Source organism: Vulpes lagopus, chromosome 21, assembly GCF_018345385.1.
Source record: "Vulpes lagopus strain Blue_001 chromosome 21, ASM1834538v1, whole genome shotgun sequence".
NCBI classification, from domain to species: domain Eukaryota; kingdom Metazoa; phylum Chordata; class Mammalia; order Carnivora; family Canidae; genus Vulpes; species Vulpes lagopus.
In genome coordinates this window covers 28347349-28368081 of record NC_054844.1, presented here as the reverse complement: position 1 = coordinate 28368081, position 20733 = coordinate 28347349, and the positions used below count along the sequence as shown (strand labels likewise).

At 38.7% G+C, this 20733-nt stretch overlaps 1 protein-coding gene across 7 annotated transcripts in view; it reads left to right on the top strand.

Moving 5' to 3' along the window:
• DENND5B (DENN domain containing 5B) overlaps positions 1 to 20733 on the top strand; it is a 193867-nt gene that overhangs the window by 134587 nt on the left and 38547 nt on the right. For 4 of the 7 annotated variants that reach the window (XM_041735703.1, XM_041735704.1, XM_041735702.1 and 1 more), the window contains 5 exons: positions 6602 to 6695; positions 7507 to 7617; positions 10614 to 10745; positions 13174 to 13326; positions 14438 to 14516. In XM_041735703.1, coding sequence (XP_041591637.1) covers positions 6602 to 6695; positions 7507 to 7617; positions 10614 to 10745; positions 13174 to 13326; positions 14438 to 14516 — 569 coding nt within the window. The remainder of the gene's footprint in view (positions 1 to 6601; positions 6696 to 7506; positions 7618 to 10613; positions 10746 to 13173; positions 13327 to 14437; positions 14517 to 20733) is intronic. The other 3 variants (XM_041735707.1, XM_041735706.1, XM_041735705.1) reach the window with 1 other exon arrangement.

The following is a 20733-nucleotide window of genomic DNA, read 5'->3' as shown; positions in this document are numbered from 1 at the left end:
AGTTGGTTAAGCATCTGCCTTCAGCTCAGGTCATGATCCCAGGATCCTGGGATGAAAGCCCATGTTGGGCTCCCTGATCAGCAGGGAGTCTGCTTCTCCTTCCTCTTCTCCGTCTGTGTGCTCTCTCCTGCACTCACTCACTCTCGCAAAAATAAATAAATATATATATATCTTTAAGAAAAAGTAAAGACACAAAGGTATTAAAGGAGAAATACTGTAAGTTTCAAAGAAAGAACTTGGAATCAGAAATAAGTAATTCTGGAATTTACTCTTAACCACTAACCAGCTTAGGAACCTTAGACAAGTTGGAATCATTTGCCCCTTTCTCACCTGAAAAAGAATTTTTTTAAAGATTTTATTTATTTATTCGTGAGAGACACAGAGAGGCAGACAGACACATAGGCAGGAAGAGAAAGAAGCAGGCTCCCCACAGGGAGCCTAATGTGGGATTCGATCCCCGATCCAGGGTTCACACCCTGAGCCAAAGGCAGACGCTGAACCACTGAGCCACCCATGCGTCCCTCACCTGAAAGTATTCTTTTAACATTCTACAACACCTATCATCTTACCAAAGTGGCTAGAGGAGGAATGGAAAAAGCCATGCTGTGGCAAAGAAATGGGAGAGAAGACTGAGGTAAAGATTGGATACACAAGATGGAAATGGCATTGAGCCACCTAAATTTTTAGAAGCTAAGTAGAGAATCAGTGAGGGGAATAAAAAAGAGGTAGAATTATGTCTTTTGACCTAAATCGCCCAAACTAAATAAGTAATGTGAAGATTCTCGAAAGATGGTTTAAAAGTGTGATGTTTGTTTTTCAGATGAACTATTTAACTTCTGTGTTGAAAATTCTTGATACTTGCCTTTTTTTTTTAAGATTTTATTTATTTATTCATGAGAGACACAGAGAGGGACAGAGTACACAGGCAGAGGAAGAAGCAGGCTCCATGCAGGGAGCCCGATGCAGGACTCGATCCTGGGACTCCAGGAACACACCCTGGGCTGAAGGCAGGCCCTAAACCGCTGAGCCACCCAAGGATGCCCTATTCCTGCTTTTTTAAACTGTGACCTTAAACGTGTGCTAAAAGATGTTGAACATTAGGAGGTTCAAACTTCCCAGATTATTGTACTAGATATAAAATGTTCTGTTTTTCAGAAATGAATGAGAATTTTCCATCAGAACAAACTAATCATCCATTTACTTATTTTTTGTTTGTAAAATATCCTAATTGTTTGAATTACTTTCATATTAATAGACTATTAATTTAAATTGAGTTTTATTTCCTTTTAATAACATTAGATTGTACGTTTGTTCATTTTGGCAAGTATTGATGGAACCTCTACTGTATGTGAGGCAGTGCCCTGTTCACTGGGAGTTGAGCAATGAACATAACAACAAAAATCCCTGCTTTTAAGGAAGAGGAAACAAACAAAGAAACTTAATATGTAAAACAAGTAACCTATCACTGATAAGATTTGTGAAGAAAAATAAAGCAGAAAAGGGAAGTAGGGAGTTTTAAGGAGGGAAGAGTCCAACTTCAATTTTTACTGCTGTGTTTTCTTGCTTTTATTTTTTTTTAAAGATTTTATTTATTTATTAATGAGATAGGGAGAGAGGCAGAGACACAGGCAGAGGGAGAAGCAGGCCCCATGCAGGGAGCCTGACGTGGGACTCGATCCTGGGTCTCCAGGATCAGGCCCTGGGCTGAAGGCGGCACTAAACTGCTGAGCCACCCAGGCTTTTAATCTTGCTTTTAATCTTCTATACAATCCAAAGGTCTCTTAATTCCAGACTAAGTCCCAAGTATTACATTTTCAGGTAGATTGTAGTCTGAAAGGGAAAAAACCTAAGAACTCATTGCAGGATAAAGAGATGTATAATCATGCCTCTGCAAATGGTTGATCAAGTCTTAGAATTTCATATGCTGCTTATGAAACAAGAGCAAATAAGCAGTCATTAGTATTTTAGCAAATGTGATCATCTTTGGTAAAAATATGCTTAGTAATTGAGACTTAATAATGAAAAAAGCAATTCCTTAATAAGACCAAGAGTGTATAGATTTCATAGTAATTTTCTTTTTTTTATTTTTTTTTAATTTTTATTTATTTATGATAGTCACAGAGAGAGAGAGAGAGAGAGAGGCAGAGACACAGGCAGAGGGAGAAGCAGGCTCCATGCACCGGGAGCCTGACGTGGGATTCGATCCCGGGTCTCCAGGATCGCGCCCTGGGCCAAAGGCAGGCGCCAAACCGCTGCGCCACCCAGGGATCCCTCAGTAATTTTCTTAAGCAGATGATTACATCCCTGTTTTGAAAATAAAATAGGACATTTTGTGCCACAGAGTGTATAGTAAGATGCTAGTTTTATCATGTAAGTTAATATTTATCCTTTTCTTTACCTAAAGCCTTTTCCACTTTTGCCTGCCAAGGGAACTGTTCTGCCACTTATATTCTATTCCTTCTCTTTAATTATTATTTAAGTTCATTAGCTGGTGCTTATAGTCTGTTTCCTATTTTTACTATTTATTTGAACCCTAGTTTTTTTAATTCTTGAACAAATTTTGCTGTCTTTCACTGATGTTTTTCTACAGGGCTATTTCTAAAGGACATTTTGTTTGTTAACCTATATTTCCCCTTTGTTTATCATGAAAATTTATCGTCCTGTGTTTATATTCTACTTCAAAGTGGTTAAAGAAGAAAAAAAAAACCCAAAGTTGTTAAAGAAAAAAATATTCATGACACTTGTTGAAGACGGTAACACAGACTTTATTCGAGGGAGGCCATGTAGGGACCATTGCAGTGGGCAAGAGATTGAGATTGAACTCTATTCCAAATATAATGTGGATAAGTAGGAATTTATAAACAAGTAGCAGAATAGAGAGAAAATTACTAAGAGGAAACATCAGAGGTAAGGGGGAGGGGAGGGGATTTTGACTAAACCACCCAAACAGGATTCTTGCTGAAGGTAGGCCTGAGTGATCAGACATCATGTGGAAGGTGATGAATGATGTAGAAGCTGATCAGATATGGAGAATGATCATATACTGGGGCGGGGAGGGGGGATGGACTTAGCAAGGCCATTAAACGGGATTTTATAAGGGAGTGCAAAGATGGACCTGGGAGAAAGTTCAAGAGCCTAGCTAAAGTTAGATCAAACAAAGAATCTTGGGACACCTAGGTGGCTCAACAGTTGAGCGTCTGCCTTCAGCTCAGGGTGTGATCCCCGGTCTGGGGATGAGTCCCACATCAGGCTCCCCGCAGGGAGCCTTCTCCTCCCTCTGCCCATGTCTCTGCTCTCTCTCTTTATGTCTCTCATGAATAAATAAATAAAATCTTTTTTAAAAAAAGTAAAGAATCTTTGTCAGTGTATTAATATGTTTTTTTCTGGATCTTTCTCAGTCACTGCAGTTCTCTTTGTATCGTTTTATAGTCTAACTTTGATCCTTTGCTATAGGGACAGTTCCAAGGATTCCACTTCAAAGATCTATCACTAGGACTTTGTATTTGTTGTCCCAGTATAAGCCTGTTTTTCTTAACTATTTAAAGAGGGGACTACCTTTCTCGTTATCATTTTTATCATAATTATTCAGTGTTCTCTAAATAGCAGCCTGAGATGATTCAGAAACTTGAAACCAAAGGCATGCATAAATTATTTTAAAAGCAAGAAAGAACCTGCATTCTCATTTTAAGCTTTTTGTGAATTGCATACTTTATTAAATAAAAAATTAAGGGGATCCCTGGATGGCGCAGCGGTTTAGCGCCTGCCTTTGGCCCAGGGCGCGATCCTGGAGACCCGGGATCGAATTCCACGTCGGGCTCCCGGTGCATGGAGCCTGTTTCTCCCTCTGCCTGTGTCTCTGCTTCTCTCTCTCTCTCTGTGTGTGACTGTCATAAATAAATAAAAAAAAATAAAAAATTTAAAAAAAATAAAAAATTAAAAGTAATGAACTGCCAGTAATACAATATGACTTTTCCTGAATGGCAAAAGTATAAATTCATTTTTTACATTGTGTACAGCTCTGTGCTGGCAAGAATATATTCAAGAGTAGATATTCTTAAAACTAAGTGTGATGACTACATAATCATGAGGATAATAAGTCAAATCTGAGGAATTTTTAAAATAGTTTGGTATAAAATAACATATGCTTATTAGAAAATTGAAAGTGATAGGGTAAATTTTAAAACACCCATAATGCCATCACCACGAGATGTTAAGATTTGCTATTAGGCTCTTCCTTTGCATGGATCCTGATGTGCATGTCCACACTTTTTAAAACAAAATTAGCATATTACTTATACAGTGTTTTATCTTGGTTCTTCTTTTCTTTTTTTTTTAATTTTAGTTATTTTTGATTATTTGATTTGATCATTTTTATTTATTTTTTATTTTATTTGTTTATTCATGAGAGACACAGAGAGAGAGAGAGAGGCAGAGACACAGGCAGAGGGAGAAACAGGCTTAATGCAGGAAGCCCGACATGGGACTCGATCCGCGGTCTCCAGGATCACGACCTGACTGAAGGCGGCACTAAACCGCTGAGCCACCCAGGCTGCCCTATCTTGATTTTTCACTCATTATTATACCATCAACAGTCTCCCATATTAATATTCCTAGCAATTTGATTTTTTTTGTGACTGTATCTTTCATTATATAGCACCCCCTACTGTTGAACATATAGATTGTTTTGAACACAATTACTTGATTTTGAGTAACTTGGTTCTAAGACCTGCTATGAACTCAAAAACTTTTTGGAACTATTATACATTAAACATGCATATGGAAAAAGAGACACATCCTAATTCAGGAATATTTAGAAGCCAAAATGTGAGTCTTGGAATAAAGGAAGTAAATTTTGTTATATTCATGCTGTGAGGAATATCTATAAACCTAAATATTGAACTAAATCTCTGATTATTTATTTAGAGTATATTCATAGAAGGGCCAGATGATCTACAGACTGCCAGCGAAACAGCTGACAGGGGCACCTGGACGGTGCGGTCAGTTATGTACCCAACTCTTGATTTCAGTTCAGGTCCTAATCTTAGATTCATGATCTAGCCCTGTATGGGGCTCTGTGCTCAGTGAGGAGTTGGCTTGAGAGTCTCCCTTTCCTTCTCTGCCCCTCCTGCTTATGCTCTCTCTGCCTCTCTAAAATAAATAAATTGTTTAAAAAAAAAAAAAACAGCTGACAGACATGATACCAGCCCTTCAAGAGTTTATAGTAGAGAGGATTTTGTGGGAAATAGAGATAAATACTTACAACACAAAGCTAATACAAATGGGGAGTGTAAGAGGGGTAGACAGTTTAGATTTGGAGGAATCAACACTTTCTTGTGCATTGAAGCTATCTGAAAGAAGCACAGAAGTGGGAGGAAACCAGGACAAAGGCTCACATGTGACCGAACTGACCCCATTGGAAATACAGACATAGTTGAAAGTAGCTGGAGGTGTAAGGTAGTGCTAAGTATAGCAGAGAGTTTGGGTCGGCAAAGAATTGAGTGATTGCTCTGAATATGGCAGCTAGAGGTGTAAATGGCTTCAAGAGCATTGTCAGGCGAAGCTGATTTGGATAAACCGAAGATCCAAAGGTAAAAAGTTGAGGCTAAGAATTTTTTCATGAGAAGAGTGAAGAAAGAAACTAAGTATAACTTTCAAGAGCCAAGAGAGAGATCAACCTGCTTATCAGCTGAAGAGAAATATTCAGATGAGAAAGAAAAATTGAAGATACAGAAAAAGATGATTAATGCAGCAGGTTGAAGAAGTCAAGAGAGAATGCGTCAGGGAGTTTCTTCTAGGTGGCAGAATTAGTTTTGAGCCATGACCAATACATTTTATACTTTGTGATTGATTAAAAGAAAGATGAGAGGTATCTATTTGTATACATTAAGTAGAGGGCAGGAAGGAGTCAAGGGTGGGCCATCAGTTGAGGGGAGTCACTTGATGAAGCGAAAGGTTTGAAACATTTTTTGAGGGGAATGTGAGAGAGTTGATCAAGGGCAGGTAAAGTGATTCTTGGGGAGTCCTGAAAGAAATAACTAATCTGCATAAATAGAACAGAAAAGAGGATGGTATTCATTCAGATTTGGGGCTCTGTTGGACACTAAAGTGGAAAGAAAATAATTTTTTTTTTTAAGATTTTATTCATTCATGAAAGATAGAGGCAGAGAGAGGAGCAGTCTCCCTGCAAGGAGCCTGATGTGGGACTTGATCCTGGACCCCGGGATCATGCCCAGAGCCGAAGGCAGACGCTCAACCGCTGAGCCACCCAGGTGTCCCAGAAGTGATCATTATGAGGAGATACTGTGTATTTTTTTAACCTCATTTTTGAAAAAGTATTGATTGTAGTGATGGTTGCATGTCTGAATATAATAAAAACCACTGACATGCTTCAAGTGGATGAATTGCTTGGTATTTAATTATATCACAGTAAAGCTGTTCTATATTTAAAGAATTGATTGAAAAGGAAGTATTGTTAGTCTTTTGTTTTAAACAGTACATTTTTTCTAGTTTAAAGATAAGTTGTCACTTTTTTTTTTTTTTTTTTTTTTGGTTTAGTTGTTTGTTTTAACCTGCACCTTCTTGGGTATGGCTATCTTTCCAGTCGCTGGGTAAGTCGGAGTGCCACGGCGCAGCGCAGGAAAGACCGCCTTCGCCAACATTCTGAGCACATTGGATTGGACAACGACCTGAGGGAGGTATGTGGGCTGCCTTTCTGGGATGCCTCCATACAAGAGCCACAACTCAGCTAACTCAGCCCAGCAGTTGTCCTTGTGCAGGTTCTTCCTCATTCTTTTACAAATGGTTCAGTTTCATTTTAAAGTAGTAATATTTTTGTACTGACTTACAGCAGAAAACACCATTTTCCCCATTTTTGTAATTTTAATATACCTAAAATAAGGCTCTAAAGCAAATCTCCCTGTATAGTGCATCAAGTAAAGGTTAAGTTTTCAATAAAGTTTTGGTCAATATGTCTCCTATGGGAAAAAAATATATACGAGAAACAGATTTTTTTAAAGTTTCAAACATAATTTATACTTAGTAAAAATGTATTTGCTTGTGCTTTATCCTAAGCTTGCTGACACCCATTTTTAAAGTGTTAGAAATTATTTTTTAATTAAAATTCTTATGCTTTTTTTGTACTACTTGAAAATAAAACCATATTTATACATTTGAATAATTATATAAGGTTTGATTATTGTGATCAAAGAAAATTGCAGTCAGAACATCTGTTAACTGTTTTCTAAACTCAGATGTGTAGAAATAAAGCAGAAAACATCATTCCAAATATATATTGCTTTTTTGTTGAAATGTTCATACATTTATGATTTTAAGCATTTTCTTAAAAACTGAAGTGTAATCTGTCCAGTGCTTTTCTTTGTGCTACCATATTTTCTTCTCTCCCCTTTTGCTGTGACTTTATCATGTGCATGCATGTTTTGCTGGTCTCTTTCTCCCTGTCCTTTTCTTTTTTGCTTTTCTGTCATTGGCACTTCTCCATCCTCTTAGCCTTCCGGGGAACTTTTGGTCTGTCAGAACTCCATGGCATTCTGGGAGTGGGATCAGGGTCCACCTCCTCCTGCACGACTTCCTAAAAAATCCTTCTCTGAGTGCTGCCTGGTATGTTCTTTGCCTGAAAGTGCTTTGCAGATGTTCCTGAGTTCTCTTTGGTGTTCCTTGAATTATCCACATGTGTGTGTGCGCACATAGCTCTAGAATGCCTCACATCACCTTGTGACGTGAACTGTCAGCCTCTCTGTTTTGCTCTCCACTTCCTCCTGTGTTTGGTACCTTTTCACGGTGGTGTATGCTAACATGAGTAATTCTATACTGTTGACAGTATAGAATTTGAATACTTAATTCAAAGTATCATTTGAATCATTTGAATTCTTAATTTGTGGTATTTTGGCAAATGAAGGGAGAGAAGTTGTAGAGGGGCCAGACTAGCATGTTGTTGTTCTTCCAAAGGAGAAATAAATGCTCAAACTTCCTTTTATTTGCACATCTGCAGAAATACAGAAATAATTCGTTTTTGAACAGCTTTTCTTTTTTGGCTGGGTTTTATCTCCACAGTATTTTAGTGAACCCTTCCTGATATGTTTTTTGGGTTTTTTGTGGTTGTATTTGGGGGGGGGGGGGGTTATTACTGTTTTTTTTAGTTTGAAATTTACTTCTTTTATTCATTGTCTGTATTTTATGTGGTTAGAAAATCAGGTCATCAATATAGAATCTTAGTTCTAAAAGGAACCTTTGAGGTCACCTTGTCCAAGATGACATGAAGTCCAAGAGACTTGCCAAAAGTTAAATGGACACCCAAAGGTAGAGCTGGGCCTATAGCCTAGGACTGCTGAAAGCCAAACTGACTGATACTCTTCCCAGTAACCCAGTATACCAGGTTCCAATCAGCAGCTATCTGAGAGCAAGAGTATCATAGGACTCCTGATTTTGTAGTTTGAGGCTTTGACAGAAATGAAAAAAGACATAATAGAAATCTAGGGTCACTTCCTTTTAGTAGTGAGATAGGCTTTCTTACAGAAACATTCCTTGTGAAAGGTTTCTCTTTCTTCTCCATTTTTCACCTTAAAGTATACCTTTTCCTCCAGCTGCCCCAAAGAAAATTACATCTTTATCATCACTTGTTTACCATTAAGGCAAGTACTCTATTTTTGCAATATGCAGAGGCAACATCACTTCTTGATGTGAGGAAAGGCCACATGCCCACCACATGCACATGCACACACACCCTGTGTCCTTTATGTGCACATCCAAGGGATGTTGCTCATTCCGTGGCTTCAGCAGAGCTGCTCGAGAGGAGACTTGGCCCTATGGAGTTTGCCGTTGGCTAATAATTTTACTGCCCTGTATGTGCTGTGTGTTTGGTAAATATGGCCAAAGGATAGCCCCATTCTAGCTTATTTTCATTTGTAAAATAGAATGTAAACTTTAATTAACAGTGCTTAAATTCTTAATCTAATATGGACTTAAAATCTAATTGTTGATATATATCAGAAGAAAGAGAAATGCCAGGACCTGTTCCTAGCCTCTTGCCTGTGTTTCTTACTCCTTTTCTTCTAGCCAGTATGTTTCTTTCTAAGCTAAATTTGATCCTTAGCTTTTCCTGAGAACTAAGTCCTAGTAGTTCTCTCTGCCTTTGCATAAGTCCTAAAGTAGAGGAATTGAGGCTGAGGAGAAACAACCCCTTTAACACATGGCAGTTAATATTTGTTTATACCAGAGGTGATAGTTATCTTTCATTCTCAATTTTCCCTGTTTCTTTGACCCTCCCAAAAGAGATTTGAAGCAGAAAGATGCATACACAAGTATTATAGGAATTAAATTCTTACAGCACTCATTTTTTAAAAATCTGTCCTTAAAATGATTGCACTGGAAAGGAAACGGATTATTTTGTTTATGCAACAGCAGGAAACTGATTAGTTGAATCCCTAATCAGTGGGGATTTTTTAGAAATTTGTACAAGATTTAGCAGATCAGTTTTCTTCCAAAGGGGAAATACTGTAAATGTACAAACTCCCATTTATTTAGAGAATGTAAAGGAGTTTACACATTTTCCCTTATAATATAAAATTCTTCCCTTGAGATAGTAAAGATAGATTTCACATATGTGTGTGTGGGAGGATGTGCTGGCTCACAATCTCTCTCCCCTCAACAAACTGCTAGTTTTACTATATAACTTAGAGTAGTCATTCTCTAAATATGGCCCTAAGACACTTGGACATTTTGGAGATTCTGCTTTGTGTTCCTGATGCAAACATAAGTATCTAGATGAGCTTTTGCATGTGGCACAGGAAGAAGAGAGACAACAGATGTACGGTGATAATAACCTGTAGTGATTTTTTTCCCCCTGGACATTCACTAACTAAAGCTCAAGAGCAGTGGACTGGGTCTCTGAGTTTCTGGGTTTCTCTCTGAGCCATCACTATCTCTGAAAGTAATATAATGTCTCTGCTTTCTCTTGATTATGGAACAAGGCAAGGGAGGGAATGTAGCAAACATGTTCAGAGTGAGTTCATAGTCTTTCTTGTGAGGTGGGAGAGTGTGTTTTATGCCTATTTTACAAATAAGCAAATATGCCTGAGGTTGTAAAGTTAGTTGCAACCAGATTCTAGAGCTCCTGATTTTACTGTTGTGACTTGATTAGAACAAAGGGTTGGTTTGAAGAGCATTGTCCAAGAGTAGAAGTATGTTGAGTATCTTGATCTGTGGGACAGGAAGAAACCAGTGATCTGAGTTCTTGGAGAACCTTTGATTCGTAATTTAGAAACCCAAATTTTTTTCATCCCTGTCATGATCCTGACTAATCACAACCTTGGGTATTCCCAATAAAAAGATTAAACGAGGTGAGCTCCATCTTATTATGAATGTGTTTTAACCTGACACGATTTCAAGTGCCCTCATTTTCACAGGAGTTAACAACTGGGGAGTGGGGAAAATACAAACTGTCCTCTGCCTGTTGGTAGTGCTAAAACTTGAATTGCTAGCGCATGAATACACTTACAGCCTTTTTTGCATCTTGTTTTTTCTCACTTGTTTGTGTAATGTTAAAAGTCAGGAGAATATCTGAGATTTGTGTATTAAAAGTACTCTTTAATTTTTAGAAATATATGCAAGAGGCACGAAGTTTAGGAAAAAACCTGAGGCAACCCAAATTGTCAGACCTCTCGCCTGCAGTGATTGCACAAACCAACTGCAAATTTGTAGAAGGCTTATTAAAAGAATGTAGAATGAAGGTACGTATTACTCACAGATGTGAGACAGTGTGCACTCAACTCCCATTTGAGCTTGTAGCTTTCCTAGAGGAAAACTTTAACTGAGGATAAACCTCATAAGTTCTTTACTGAGCTCATGAACCTTTATGGGTTCTATGTTGCCCATAGAATCAGTGACATGGGAGCCCTGCAGTTTTTCTCACCTTTTCAGACTTTTCATTGCTGTCTTCCTCTTTAGCATGAATAGATAGTAAGTAAGTCAGAAGCTGTGGGATGCCTGGCTGGCTCATTCAGTAGAGCATGTGACTCTGGTTTTGTTCATTTTATTTTGTTTTTTAGAGAGAAAGTTTGGGCGGGGGGATGGAGGGCGCATGCTGCACAGGTGGAGAGAAACTTCAAGCTGACTTCTCACTGAACACAGAGCCTGACTTGGGGCTAGATCTCACTACACTGAGATCATGACCTAAGCTGAAATCAACAGTCAGACACTTTTACAATGTTTTTTTTTTTTTAATTTTTTTTATTTATTTATGATAGTCACAGAGAGAGACAGAGAGAGAGAGAGAGAGAGAGAGGCAGAGACACAGGCAGAGGGAGAAGCAGGCTCCATGCACCGGGAGCCCGACGTGGGATTCGATCCCGGGTCTCTAGGATCGCGCCCTGGGCCAAAGGCAGGCGCCAAACCACTGCGCCACCCAGAGATCCCAACAGTCAGACACTTAACTGACTGAGCCACCCAGGTGCCCAGAACATGTGACTCTTAATCTCAAGAGTTTGAGCCTCACATTGGGTGTGTAGAGCCTCCTTAAAAAAAGTAACTTGCATCAGGAATGTGGTCATTTTATAGAAAGGCAACACATTTTTTTGTATAGACATTGTCCATGTCCATACACGTACGTATACCCATAAGGAAGAAGACCTTAGCTGTGTTGTAGTTTTGTGTATATTACACACTAGTCTCTTCTTAAATAACCATGTTTATCAAAGGTAGTAATACAAATTAACAAGATTCAGGACATCATTTTAGCCAGTAATTTCATCCCTTTTTTTTGTTTTTAAGATTTATTTATTTATTCATGAGAGACACAGAGAGAGACAGGCAGAGACACAGGCAGAGGGAGAAGCAGGCTCCATGCAGGGAGCCCGATGTGGGACTCGATCCTGGGACTCCAGGACCATGCCCTGGGCCGAAGGCAGGTGCTAAACCACTGAGCCACCCAGGGATCCCAATTCCATCCTTTTATTTGAGTCATTTCTTGAGTACCTTCTGTGTATATTCAATAAATGCACTATTTTCAGCATCAGCATACAGTGTTGAATCAGAGACAAGGTCCCCACCTAAAGCAACTAGATTCTTTCTCACTTTACATTTTATAAGTACATCTAAGACTGCTGTGAATTATTTACGTGAAGCTGATTTCCACTTCCCTTCCATTTTCTGGTACATACTCATGAGCAGAGACAAGATAAAAGAGGAAAACAGGAAGGAAAAAGAGTCCTGGTTCACCAATTAGGGAGTTCTAAAAAAAAAATTTGGAGCTGCCTATATGTGTTATGGTTTTTGCGTAAGTGCAATCAAAACTAACTGCAGATATCTTCAGTATGCCAAGATGCAGGGGCAGTGGAGGGTTAGTTGTAACAGGATGGGTTTCAGATTCTGACAGTACATTTTATGGGTCTAGTGTAATTCCCCAGTGTTATTGTAGATAGTTATCTGAAGATAATCGATCCTAAGGGTTTACATGGGATACTTTAAAATAGTATTGTGGGAGGCAAAAAGATAGATGATCAATCGATAGATAGATAGATAGATAGATGATGGATGGATAGATAGAAAGATGGGTAGATAGATAAAAATAGTATCATAATCTCCCTCTGGTGGACCCCCTGTTTATCTAACAAAATACTAAAAGTATATGATATTACTGTAGTTAGTTGACCACGGAAATTAAGATACTTTTCCCAGAGTGATTAAATTCTACAATTAGAAGTATGATGAAAGGGATGCCTGGCTGGCTCAGTTGATGGAGCATGCAGTGCTTGGTCTTGGGATTGTAGGTTCAAGCCCCACATTGAGTGTAGAGATTACTTAAAAATAAAATGTTTAGGGTACCTGAGTGGCTCAGTCAGCTGGGCATCTGCCTTCAGCTCAGGTTGTGACCCCAGGGTCCTGGGATGGACATCAGGCTCCCTGCTCTGTGGGGAGCCTGCTTCTTCCTGCCTACCACTCCCCCTGCTTGTGCTCACTCGCTCTCTCACTTTCTCTTGCTCTCTCACTCTCTGTCAAATAAATAAAATCTTAGAAAAAAATTTTAAAATTTAAAAAATAAAATGTTTAAAAAAGTAGTATAATGAAGGGAATCCAGGTCTCTGATCCAGTGGTTGGTTGACTTGTTGGATTTGGCTTCACTGCTGGGTTAACACTTGTGCTCACACATGATGCTTTCAGACAAAACGCATGTTGGTGGAGAAAATGGGACATGAAGCGGTGGAACTGGGCCATGGAGAAGCAAACATAACTGGCTTAGAAGAGAACACCTTAATTGCCAGCCTCTGTGACCTACTGGAAAGAATATGGAGCCACGGCTTACAGATCAAGCAGGTAATAATCTCAGGAGGTCCTGGTGACATGGCTGATTAGGAACGCTGCCAAGAAATGTACAAGGATAGGCACTTGGTAGCTCAGTTGGTTGACTTCCGACTTGATTTCAGCTCAGGTCATGATCTCAGGGTCATGAGATTGAGCCCCAAGTTGGGCTTCATACTCAGTACATAGTCTGCTTGAGTTTTTCTCTCGCTCTGCCTCTGCCCCTCTCTCCCATGCTCTTTCTTTCTCTCTCTAAAATAAATAAGTAAATCTTTAAAAAAAAAAAAAAAAGGAAAAGAACAAGGAGAAAATGATATAAAAATTAAAGGTTATGGTTCTTTGTCACAGGATGACTAGAAATGCACCACAGGCTTTTTAATTCCAGAAAAAGAAAATAAAACCCATGATTAAGAGGTGGTTTGGGGCTCTTTCATGGTAAACAGGAAAGGATAAAACAGCACATTTACTGCAGAGGTTATATCCTCTTGATTCCATTAAGTGTCTGCCTTCGTCACTGTTCAGGAAAAAAAATCTGTTAGCCAGAATTAACAGTTCTTTACCATTTTAAGTTATGTAGTTATTCAGGGTAGAAAAATTCAGATAGTTTCTTTGCTTTTGTTTCTCTTATCTCCTATTCTGATTTTTTTCTTCTGTTGTGGGCATGTTCTTTCTTCCTCCCCTTTGCTCCTTCTCCTCTGGCTCCAGTTTTCTTCCCTAGTTGCTATTCTGTACATCCAAATATATTTTGCATATGGATGTACACAATTAAATTCTGTGCTGCTAGAGCCTTTTCATTCTGTGGTTACTAGTGTGGCCAGTGTAGATCGTCCTAATTATATACAACTAAGTACCAGCTTAGCTGAAGTCAGAAAGCTCCGTGCCTGTACTCTGGCCTTTTGTTTAGCTGCCTTTCCCTAGGCTGCTGCTAATCTTTCCAGTGAGGCAAAGGATGACACCCATTTCACATGAAGTGAGTTGCTCAGAATATCACACAGATAAGAATGGATGAGCTTGGATCTCCAGACTTCAAAATGACCATTTCAGTGTGAATGGTTTTGATGAGAAATTATTTTTTGATTAATTATATCTTATAAAATGAAAATTTTTTTATACCTTATAATTTCAGGGGAAATCAGCTTTGTGGTCACATTTAATTCAGTTTCAGGACAGAGAAGAGAAGCAAGAGCACCTTGCAGAATCGCCAGGTGAGAGTTCATTGATTGTTTCTACAGAACTGGCAGCAGTAGAACATGTGAAGAATCAATACCATTTGGCTTTTTTCTCTCAGGCTGAAACTTACCCATCTTGCCAGTAGTGGGATAAAGTAGAAGAAGCATTATTACTTACTAGCTGTGAGACCAGGGGAAAGTCTCTTGACCTTTCTGATCTTCAGCTTCCTTATCCACAGGATAGAGAAAATAATATTAAGCTATGTAAAACTATGATGTTAAGATAACATGTGGAAACCCATAATGAATTGTAAAGGATCATACAAGTATACCTTAACTCTCACCAGTGTTAAGGTGTAGTATATACTGGATTTTTTTTCTTAAAGAGGTTTTATAACCATCATTAATAATCTTTCACAGAAAAAAACATGTATGTATATGTCTCAAAAGTCTTCAGGAGTCAGATTTCAGTTTATCGTAAGACATCACATGTTAGAAGTGTTAGTATACTTTTACTAATTAGAGTTACATAGAGTTTCTAGATGTGCTGCCTTCTATGTATTTTTCTTTATATAAAATAACTATCTAGGGTTGCTTGGGTGGCTCAGTTGGTTAAGCAACTGCTTTTGGCGCCTGGGATCAAGCCCCACCTCGGGTTCCCTGCTTGATGAGCAGCCTGCTTCTCCCTTTCCATAGCTTGTGCTCTCTTGATCGCTCACTCACTCTCTCAAGTATATAAAATCTAGTATATAAAATCAAGTATATAAAATAACCATCTAGTTCACAAAAAGCAGTAGTAATGGTGGAAAGCTAATAAGAGATAAAATGTTTTATAGTGAATCAGCTATTTGGAAACCTTTTCTAAAATAATGGGTTATTTTAGATATTCAGAAATATTTAAATATTTTTTAAAATATTTTTAAAAACTCATAAGCCAACCACCAGCTTAAGTATTGCAAATATGATTGAAGCATACCCTATTTCCATTCCCCTCATTGCAATACTACCCTAAATATGGTATTTATTGTTGGAAACCTCGTTTTTAAATGTATTTGCTGAGACAACTACGAATGTGAATTTGATACTAGATTATCCTGGAGCTCCACTAAAGAGAATATCAAGGTCCTAATGTCCTAAGATATAATTATATTTGTAAAGATTGAGATTAAGTTTAAAAGCTTTTTCTAATATCCATCTCTTTGCCCCATTTTCTGTTGCAAAAAGTAAAAATGCATTGGTGTATGCCCTATCTCTGTCATTTACTTACGTTTATAGAAAATTTAGCTGTTCTGATCATAAAACCGTAACCAAGGTAGCTTACCCTAATTAGAAAAAATAAAGTCCTAGGAAGTAATAGCCATTTGTAGGATGAAATTTTGGAAAACTGAGCCTAGTTAAGGCAGGGAGATGGAAGCATTTGGCTCTTTTGCCAAATGAAGCATGCGAGAATGTCCCCACCTGTTAGAGTGAGCAGCTGCCAGGCAACACCAGCAGTTTCATGGCTTTGGCTGGTCAAGTGGTGGGTGGTTGAGGTAGCGACCAGAGACTCAGCTGTTTGCAGTGGCCTTTTATTGGTCAGTAGTAGGACCAGCAAAACTCTGAAGTCAAGGCTAAGAAGTATCAAATGTGTTAGAGCCTCATGTAGTCACTATTTATGCTGCACTGTCAAGTGTTGATGAAAGGCTAGTGACAAAACAGTGAACACACACAAAGTATGAACACAGGCTAAATATTTTACTGGTCCTAAGTAGGATTAATGTAAGCCATGAAGCTTTTGGAATCAAATTTACTCTCTGTTAGGAAGGGTGGGTTTTATTATAAATATTGCTGCAACACTTCTGATGATTCAGCCCACGAAGTTAGGATTTTAAAATATGACAGTGTGAAATATATATAAAAACACTAACTTGAAAATAAAATATTTCATTATCGAGAAGCAGTGTGTTCTAATTATATGGAAATTAGCAGTTACTGACTTTTCTGCTTTTAAATCTGGGTGGATTTTTTTTTCCAAAAAATACTCTTGTTTACCAGCTGTTAAGCATCCTAATTAATGACAGTAAACAGTCTGTATTCTCATATTAAGGGGATATCCTCTATGTACTTAGAAATTCACAGTAGGTTTGAACACACGGCTGTTACTAACATTGAACCAGGATGAGACTCGATGATAGATCATTACTGTTACTTCAGAAGCAACACTAAACAGGAGTCAGTGACATTTTAAGGGTTGTAGACAAATGGAAAAAGTCTTTCTTAGCAAGAAGACCATAGCAGGGTAGATTATCTTAATTTTTTAAAATAGACTTTATTTTATTATTATTTTTATATTTTATTTAACTTCAATTAAATCCACTAAATTTTAAGTGGATTTTTAAATCAGTTGGCAAGGAGTGGAGGAAGATGCAGGAGAGAGTGGAAATACTGCTTTTAAATGGTTATTCTGGGTCTAGCTCGAGAATTTTGAGATACTCTTCAATTATCTTCATCAAGATTTTTCTATTAAAGAGGTGCTTGTGTGGCTCAGTCAGTTAAGCATCTGCCATCAGCTCAGGTCTTGGTCCCAGGGTCCTGGGATAGAGTCTTGCTTTGGGCTCCTTCCTCAGCAGAGAATTTACTTCTCCCTCACACTCTGCCCTTCCCCCTGTTCATAGGCTCAGGCACACACATGCATGCACTATCTCTCACTTGCTCTCTCTCTCCATCTCAAATAAATCTTTAAAACATTTTTTCTGTTAGGGGCACCAGGCAGTTGGTAGAGAGTATGCAGCTCTTGATCTCAGGGTTGTGAGTTGAAGCCCCACATTGGGTATAGAACTCACTTTAAAAAAAAAGTTTTCTATTAATCACTTACTTGCCTGTAGACTCTAGATGATTCTATAAAAACAATATATACAGTCTCTGCTCTGCAAACTTACTGGCTGTGTAGCAGCTTTGATTCAGGCAGATACACAAAAGGAGTTTCTGCAGCTAAATATTAAGTCTACAAGTGTTTATGTTGAAGGAGAAAGTGGCCTATTATATTTGAGTGTGTTGAAATAAATAGTAATATATGCTTGCATTTAAGTGGTGTATAAATTTCTCTTCTGGAGTAGATTTCATGGAAACCTTCTCAGAGTTTAGATCTCTAGGTGAAATGTATGGCTTCACACATTTAATACTTTCTGCTCACAGGCTTCTGAACTGTTCCCTCCAAAGTCACTAATAAATTACTGTATTGCTTTCCTGGCTATCATATTAAAGTACCACAAACTAGGTGCCTTACACAACAGAAATTTATTGTTTCACAGTTCTGGAGGCTAGAAATCCAAAATCAAGGTGTCAGCAGGGGTGGTTTCTTCTGAGGGTTGTGAAGAAAAACCTGTCCTCCGCTCCCCCTCCTAGCTTCTGGTCATCTCAGAAATGTCTTGGGCTTTAAGTGGCATATTCCACATGTCTTCACATCATCTTTTCTCTACTCATGTCTATCTTTGTACCAAAATTTCCCTTCTATAAGGTCATCAGTCACATTGGATTAAGGTACACCCTCATGACCTCATCTTAACTTGATCATCTACAAAGATCCTATTTCCAAATAAGGTCAAGTTTTACAGGTCCTGGGAGATAGAACTTCTACATCTTCTTGGGGGACATAATTCAAATCATAATAACTACTATTGCCTACTCCCCTGTCAAACTCGAGGTATTGGATTAGCAGATTATTCACAAATCTCTTTCTCTGGCCCTAGTTCCTATGCATCCATCCTAATGGCCCAGAGGGACCTCAAATTCAGCACATCTGAAAACAAACTAATTGTCTCAACACCTCTCCCTCTGTCCCTATTAGGCTTTCTCCCTTCTCTCCATGTTATTTAATGTCATCAGACTCTTCTCTCAAGTTTAGAAGCTAGAAAGTCATTTATAATATTAACAGCCCACTGGACATGACATCAGAATACTCTGCCCCTTTTGATGAGTATATACAATTGAACAGGTTTCTTGACTTCTTTGAGCCTTACTTTCTTCATTGGCAACATTAAGATTAACAAATCCAAAGGAAAGTAATAACTGAATGAGATTATTTTTATTAAATCATTTTATATTTATACTTAATTTTTTTGACTCTTGAGTCTTGCTCACTTTCTAAATCAAGTCATGAAGTTCTGTGTCTTTTCCCACTACATATTTATCCTCTTTGCTCTCCCTGGCTGGCACAGTCTTAGTTCATCCATAAACTGGCCTTTTGAAATAACTTCTAGCTCATCTCCCTTATTTCTCTTATACCATCTTACTGTCACTGTTTGATAACTTAACTAAAAAGCACTCAGGAGCATAGCATTCTTTTCAGAATCCTCTCCCCCTTCCTAGGAATTCTACAGATTTCTCAATTGTCATTTGAGGCTCTGCCGCCATCTGACCCTAAATAGTCTCATCTTCCTCCATGAATATTTGTTGACACATATGTGGTATGGAGCCTCCACCAGGCCCTGTGGGTATTCTAAAAAAAGGATGTGACTGAGCCTCAAGAGGCATATAGTTTAATAGCAGGAGAAAGGTTAAATTATGCTAAGTTTATATTAGATGTTCAGTTTCACAGGTCCTGTTAGAATAACCTCTAACAGTGTACCTTGGAAAGAGAGAATATTCAGGAAAGATTTCACAAAGAGACAAAATTAAAGCTGAGTTTTGGGGATCCCTGGATGGCTCAGCGGTTTGGCCCCTGCCTTTGGCCTAGGGCGTGATCCTGGAGTCCCGGGATCGAGTCCCACATCGGGCTCCTTGCATGGAGCCTGCTTTTCCCTCTGCCTGTGTCTCTGCTTCTCTCTCTCTCTCTCTCTCTCATGAATAAATAAATAAAATCTTAAATAAATAAATAAAGCAAGCAAGCAAACTGAGTTTCATTTTATTTACTGAGAACTTAACTTTGTGCCAGGCACTATTTTCTAAGTGCTTTTGCATCTATTTGAATAAGGCACGTATTAATTCTGATTCCAATTTGCAGATGAGAAAATAGACCATGAAGAGGTTAAACAGCTCACCAAAGTCAATGAGCTGCTAAGTTATCTGTAGAGTTTGAGAAAGCCATGTTCTTAACTACCGGCTAGAGTGCTCCCAATCTAAAATGCTAATAAATAGGCTATAAATAAGGAGAAAGAGGAGTGTTAAAGGGTGAGCTAAAGACCTTTAACAGGTTGCAGGAGACATGAAAAAAGTACATCACATGTTTAAGAGACATTGATCAGGGAAGAATGGGGGAAATAGGGTTCCAAAATAAAATTCCCAGGGCAGCCTGGGTGGCTCAGCGGTTTAGCACCACCTTCGGCCAGGGCATGATCCTGGAGACCTGGGATCAAGTCCCATGTCAGGCTCCCTGCATGGAGCTCTCTGCCTGTGTGTGTCTCTTCCTCTCTCTTCTCTCTTTCTCATGAATAAATAAATAAAATCTTAAAAAAAAAAAAAGAATTCCCAGAAAATGCTTAGGTCTGTGAATGCTCTTCTTATGGATGCTGCCACTCTTCAAATGTCAGGCTCCTCTTTTATCAATTAAGTGTCTTGCCTGCTCTCTGCTGCTTCCAGAGGCACGACTCCTTCTCGTTGTTTTGTCTCCCTCTAGCCAAGTTGCTGATTATGGTTTCACTTCCTTTCTCCTGCCTCATAATCTTTTTTTCTCTTTTCCCTCTTTCAACCTATTATCACTGATATAGCCCTCTTTCATGCCATCTAATCATCTGGAGTGTAGAAGTGTTCTCTGAACTATTTCACTTTCTCCTCCAAACAGAGAGATGTACTTTCATTAACAACACACTTAAATAGTGAGAGTCTTGGGACACCTGGCTGGCTCAGCAGTTGAGCATCTGCCTTGGCCCAGGGCATGATCCTGGAGTCCCGGGATCGAGTCCTGCATCGGGCTCCCTGCAAGGAGCTTGCTTCTCCCTCTGCCTATGTCTCTGCCTTTCTTTCTCTGTGTGTGTGTCTTTCATTAATAAAAATATTGTTTTTAAATGGTGAAAGTCTCAGACAGGAAGATTAATCTAGCATATTCCCTGCAAATCTCTGGAACAGTTTCCTTGGTGCCTGTTACCTCCTAGGTATCAAGATAAAGCAGTGCTTTTAATGACCCATTGAAAACTCCATCTGAAACTGCCATGAGAAATGGCCTATTTATCACCCACCTGGTGTGGAAGGCCCTCAAAAGAACTGCCTTTAGGTTGGCCTGGCCACAGTCTCTTTGTCCTGGCAGCCCTGTCCATGCTCATTCATACCTGCCAAGTAT